The sequence below is a fragment of the Sphaeroforma arctica genome (assembly GCF_001186125.1).
Source record: "Sphaeroforma arctica JP610 unplaced genomic scaffold supercont1.2767, whole genome shotgun sequence".
Classification (NCBI taxonomy): Eukaryota; class Ichthyosporea; order Ichthyophonida; genus Sphaeroforma; species Sphaeroforma arctica.
Genome location: NW_014037791.1, coordinates 1 through 4,990, shown reverse-complemented (window position 1 = coordinate 4,990; position 4,990 = coordinate 1). Strand labels below are relative to the sequence as shown.

The window sequence follows — 4,990 nt, the reverse complement described above, 5'->3', positions numbered from 1 at the left end:
ACTTACACTGGAATTTCTAACCCCAGTTCTTACACGGAGAAACGACATAGGGACGTGTTGCATAGCAAACATACTGTATCATACCGGTTGTTGGCTAAGGTGTTATTAGAAAGACTTTTAATCAGTTTCTCGCTGTACTTTGCCCTGCGATTGTTGTAGCGCTGGTACGTTCGCATGGCCATAAACGCACAACCCCCCGCCATTATGATTAACCCTTGGAACGGTTCTTCATAGTGAACATAGTGCACACCTCTCGTAACCAATAAACCCAAAGCACTCGTTGCCATCAGGCTGAACTGGTGAGAAACAAGGCAAGTGGCTATATGAGATACTTGAATGCGGATACACAAATACAAGTGCGAACTGCGGCGAAACTGTGTGCGTGTAAGGATGGCGGTTTTATATAAGGTACACATTACACACGTCTCACTATCGACTCTCTCCGAGCACTCGTAGCCATTAACTGAACTGGTGAAGTGACAAGGTTCGATGTGGGATAGGTTTGTATGTAGTCGGAGAGGGGTGAGGTAAAACTAAACTTATGATAATTCGGTGCAGTTGAGTATATCAATAGAATGTTCTGTCTGGTGTGCCTGGTGGGCCCTACTTGCAACCAACAGGCCCCGTGCTGTGCTGACGTTGCCATCAGGTTAAATGGGTGAGGAAAACCATGGCGAGTGGGACATTGGAACATAAACGAGGTATACAATGGTATATACACAGGTATCATTTGACATAGCGAGCTATCACAGTCATGTGGTGAGTGGGACATTGGAACATAAACGAGGTGTACAATGGTATATACACAGGTATCATTTGACATAGCGAGCTATCACAGTCATGTGGTGAGGGGGACATTGGAACATAAATGAGCTGTACAATGGTATATACACAGGTATCATTTGGCATAGCGAGCTATCACAGTCATGTGGCGAGGGGGACATTGGAACATAAACGAGCTGTACAATGGTATATTCACTGGTATGATTTACATAGCGAGCTATCAGTCATGTGGCGAGGGGGCTCGAGAGAGCGGGGTCTACACTACACTTAGGGGGGTCCTCCGCCATATAACCATAAAGTCTTATCGAGATAAAGCATTTCCCTACGAGACAATTTGTTCGGCCACCGCTAGTGACTCTGTCCGCGTACATATAAATATAACGCCTTTAAACCCCAGAGCTAGGCGGACCGTAACTCTATGCCCAGTTATACTCTACATGTAGCTCTATTAGTGTGGCATAAGGCTACGTAGCAAACTATAACTTCGCCCGCTCCAGTTATGACTAAAGTATAGGGAGGAAGGGAGGGAAAGGGTATCTGGGTAGGAGTGTGGGCCGGGAATCTAAAAACTTCAATGCCACAGATGGTACGATTTGAAACTTCAATCTGATACACGACAGCTTACCATTGTATAACATTGCGGTCCTAACTAGTCGAGTCTTGTTTAGAAGAATAGGCAGAAGGCCGTAGAACCGGAAACAATATATAACTATTAAGATCGTGTGAGATAAGTTAGACTATTATATTAGAATTCAGACAGCTCACCGTCGCCTGCCTCAGGCGGCCACCAAGGAGTTAGAGCAGTGAATTACAGAACCTCAAACAATCTAAAAATAAACACTACTTGAATCTAAAAATAAACACTATTTGAAGGCACGAGGCTACTATCACCAAACCCTATCAAGGCTCTGAATAGAGTACACCTAAACAATCTGAGAGGTTGGCTCATTCTCAACTATCGATCTACACATATTGAGATCACCATCAGCTCTCCATGGTAGTGATGCCTAGTTAAGTCTTGGGTAGAGGGGCCTGCGGGTGATCACAAAACTCCTAAACTTCAACAACCGTTTCAATCAAGAACCATGCATGTGGTAGGCAAAGCATTATACAACAAGCGCACAGACCGAGAAAATAAAGTAGACGGAATATTTGATGAAGAAAATATCACGTGCCTCACTAACAACTACCGATTTGAGAATAGATAGCTCATCATCGCCTTATCCATGGCCCGTCATGCCGGACCTCATCTTACATATGAGTGAGTGCCCTACAATCTTTCATGATCTACAGATAGGACCAGTGGCATCATACAGACCATCGATTCAAAAATAGATTTATACCACAACAAACTTAACTCGCCATCGCTTTATCCATGGCCGTCATAACTGGGCGAGCCTTGGGTAGGAGTGTGAATGGGTGTCATATAATCTCTCATAATCTACAGATAAGACCAGTGGCATCGTACAGACCATCGATTCAAAAAATAGATTCATACAACAACAAACTCAACTCACCCTCGCTTTATCCATGGCCGTCATGACTGGGCAAGCCTTGGGTAGGAGTATGAATGGGTGTCATATAATCTCTCACAATCTACAGATAAGACCAGTGGCATCGTACAGACCATCGATTCAAAATAGATTTATACAACAACAAACTAAACTCACCATCGCTTTATCCATGGCGGTCATGACTGGGCGAGCCTTCGGTAGGAGTGTGGGCAGATAGTCACAGCGCACATTTTTATACATCTTTAAGTAGATATCTTCGTCTTCTTGTTGCTCCTTGAACTGGACGGCCATGAACACACGCTAGAGACGTAGGTGCAAGGTACACGATAATCAGTGTTCACACAGTGAAACAACTATATACGATGCATACTTGGGATCCAACACAAAAATAGTAGATACAAAACCTGTACCCAAATGGCCAGTATGTCAATAGATTGAGCAATTCGTGTTTATGTATGTGATTTGTATGTTGAAACTTGCACTTAGCGCGTGGGTTATTGCGGGTCTCGTAAACGTGCCTTCACCATCATCATGGGTGAGTACAGGCGTTTCTCATGTGCCAAAAGCATTGTAGGAGAACTACGGCCAACGCACACTGTCTATGCCATACAAGAACCCAAAGACCCCCAAAGACAAACCAAAGGAAACAAAAAAGACTCCAGCCCGGCGATAACGAACCTTGTACTTCTGGCCAGACGACGAGTAGTGTTTGATATCATTCCCGACAGACAAAGATTCGATCGATACGGTCTTGGACTGTGCCCACACCCTCAGCTTGCGATACTCGGTGAGTGGTGCGTAGACGTTCACGCCATAACCAGACACAGTTGCTAATTCCTCTTCATTGAGACTCCTGTATGTGTGGCACAAAAGATGACTTGTGTGGTACATACAAGACGTTTCCTAATCATGTGGCCAGTAGAAGGGCAGCCAACTTTTGGCAAAACGTTTGAATCTCGTTCGAGGAGTCATACAGAATTTCACGTAATAGTTCGTGTATCGCAACGTATGATACAAATTCTAATTTTGCACACATGCATGTCTGACAAATTCGCGGTATAGTTACACGATTTCCTTTGAAAGACGGTTTAAAAACAGGGAGAACCACGAGAGCAAACATATTGGACTGTTGGTATACTTTCAGCGGGTGCACCCTCACTCATCACTCGTCATTTTTGGGAGTGCCTCGGTATAATGAGAATATCGCCGCACACGCAGTCCCTTGAGACAGAATGACAGACATATCCGAGTAGCTTATCAATCCCATGTGTACATACCCTTACCATATACAATAGCCTCCACCAAGCTTACCTGTATACCTCGTCAGTGATTTCGAAATAGTGCGCTGTCTGTAGGACCCGCTCCAACTCGGCGTAGAATGCCTGTTCCCTCGTCTTTAATCCACCTTTAAAGGTCTCTTCGTCTATTTCGTTAATGGAATACCATCTGTGTGAATGTGCAAAGGACTATTAATCGTCTTTCTGGCTGGTAGCCAATTTGTCTACGCGCATGTATGGATGAGATTATTGTAGTAGTGGCACTTAAAAGTTTAGAATTTTATTCCAATTTGTGCAGTGCTAACGCTTGACACACTTAACTTTAATCGTCTTTGTCCTTAACAGCAAACTAGCTGTGTGAAAGCATGAAAGAATTGTATCCAACACGCGTAGAGGTCTTTCGCTATACTTGGCCCCGCTTGTTGATTTCAAATCGTCTGTGCAAACATACGAATGAACTGTTTCCAATAAGTACAGAGCTAAATTGTTTGAAAGGGATGTTCCGTCAACATAGTTGAATAAACTGTTTAAATTATATTTATGTCAAGAAATTCTGATGCCTATCTACGTACCCCACTTCAGAAACTTTTATTCAAATTATTCATTATCATTTGATGGCAGACAATTGGCTTGAAAGCTATATGGATGATTTTTCTTTTCCATGATCTACAGGTAATCCGCCTGTGAATGGAGGGGCTCTTCGTGTGTTTAAATTAAAAGTCTTTTCAAGATTATCGAACGACACAAGAGACGTCCTAATGCTGAAGCGCCGCCATGGCAACCACCACATAAAGTACCATGATGGGCCTTTCTGAACGATTATATTTTTGGGAACGTGGTCGCAAAATATCTTTGTGTATAGAAAAATGTATGAAAAAGGGTACTTAGCAAAAATATATCTAATGTATATGACACGCCTATATACTCCGATTTGTACACGGCCTCAGTGGCTCGTAGACAAGAGGTATGTGTATATAATATTTGTAAATACTTCAGCTTGAACATGGTAACTGGTTGTAGCCATAACAACTTGTATATATACATATATATATCTCGAATATACATAAATTCATTCACTTCCAAAGACTTTGCATAAGTACCAGTATGTACCACATACACGACATACCTTTCTATCTCTGGGTCCATTCGCGCGTAGTGGCTCTTAATAGCAGTCAGAGGTCTGTGTGATTGCTGCGTCAGGAACGCTGTAGTGAGCCGAGCTAATTCCATGTTGTACTTGTGCTGTTCCTTCGGAATTAACAGCTGTAGGTGATCTTCCAGAGCGTATGATGCGGAGTTTAAAACCCACGTGGGATGCACCATCAAATGCATAATCGATTATGCGGAAATGCAGACGACGAATCGATATGTGACCAGAAAACGATGCAACAGAAAAAAATTGAAATGGCACTCGCC

The 4,990-nt window shown here is 43.0% G+C and overlaps 1 protein-coding gene across 1 annotated transcript; it reads right to left on the bottom strand.

Annotated features, from left to right (window-relative positions):
• Positions 1-4,700: 4,700 nt before the first annotated feature.
• On the bottom strand, positions 4,701-4,941 carry SARC_12969 (hypothetical protein; the record flags this gene model as incomplete). Its single annotated transcript, XM_014292914.1, has 1 exon — positions 4,701-4,941. A coding segment is annotated over exon 1 (206 nt), but the record flags the coding sequence as incomplete, so codon positions are not given.
• Between the last annotated feature and the right edge of the window lie 49 nt (positions 4,942-4,990).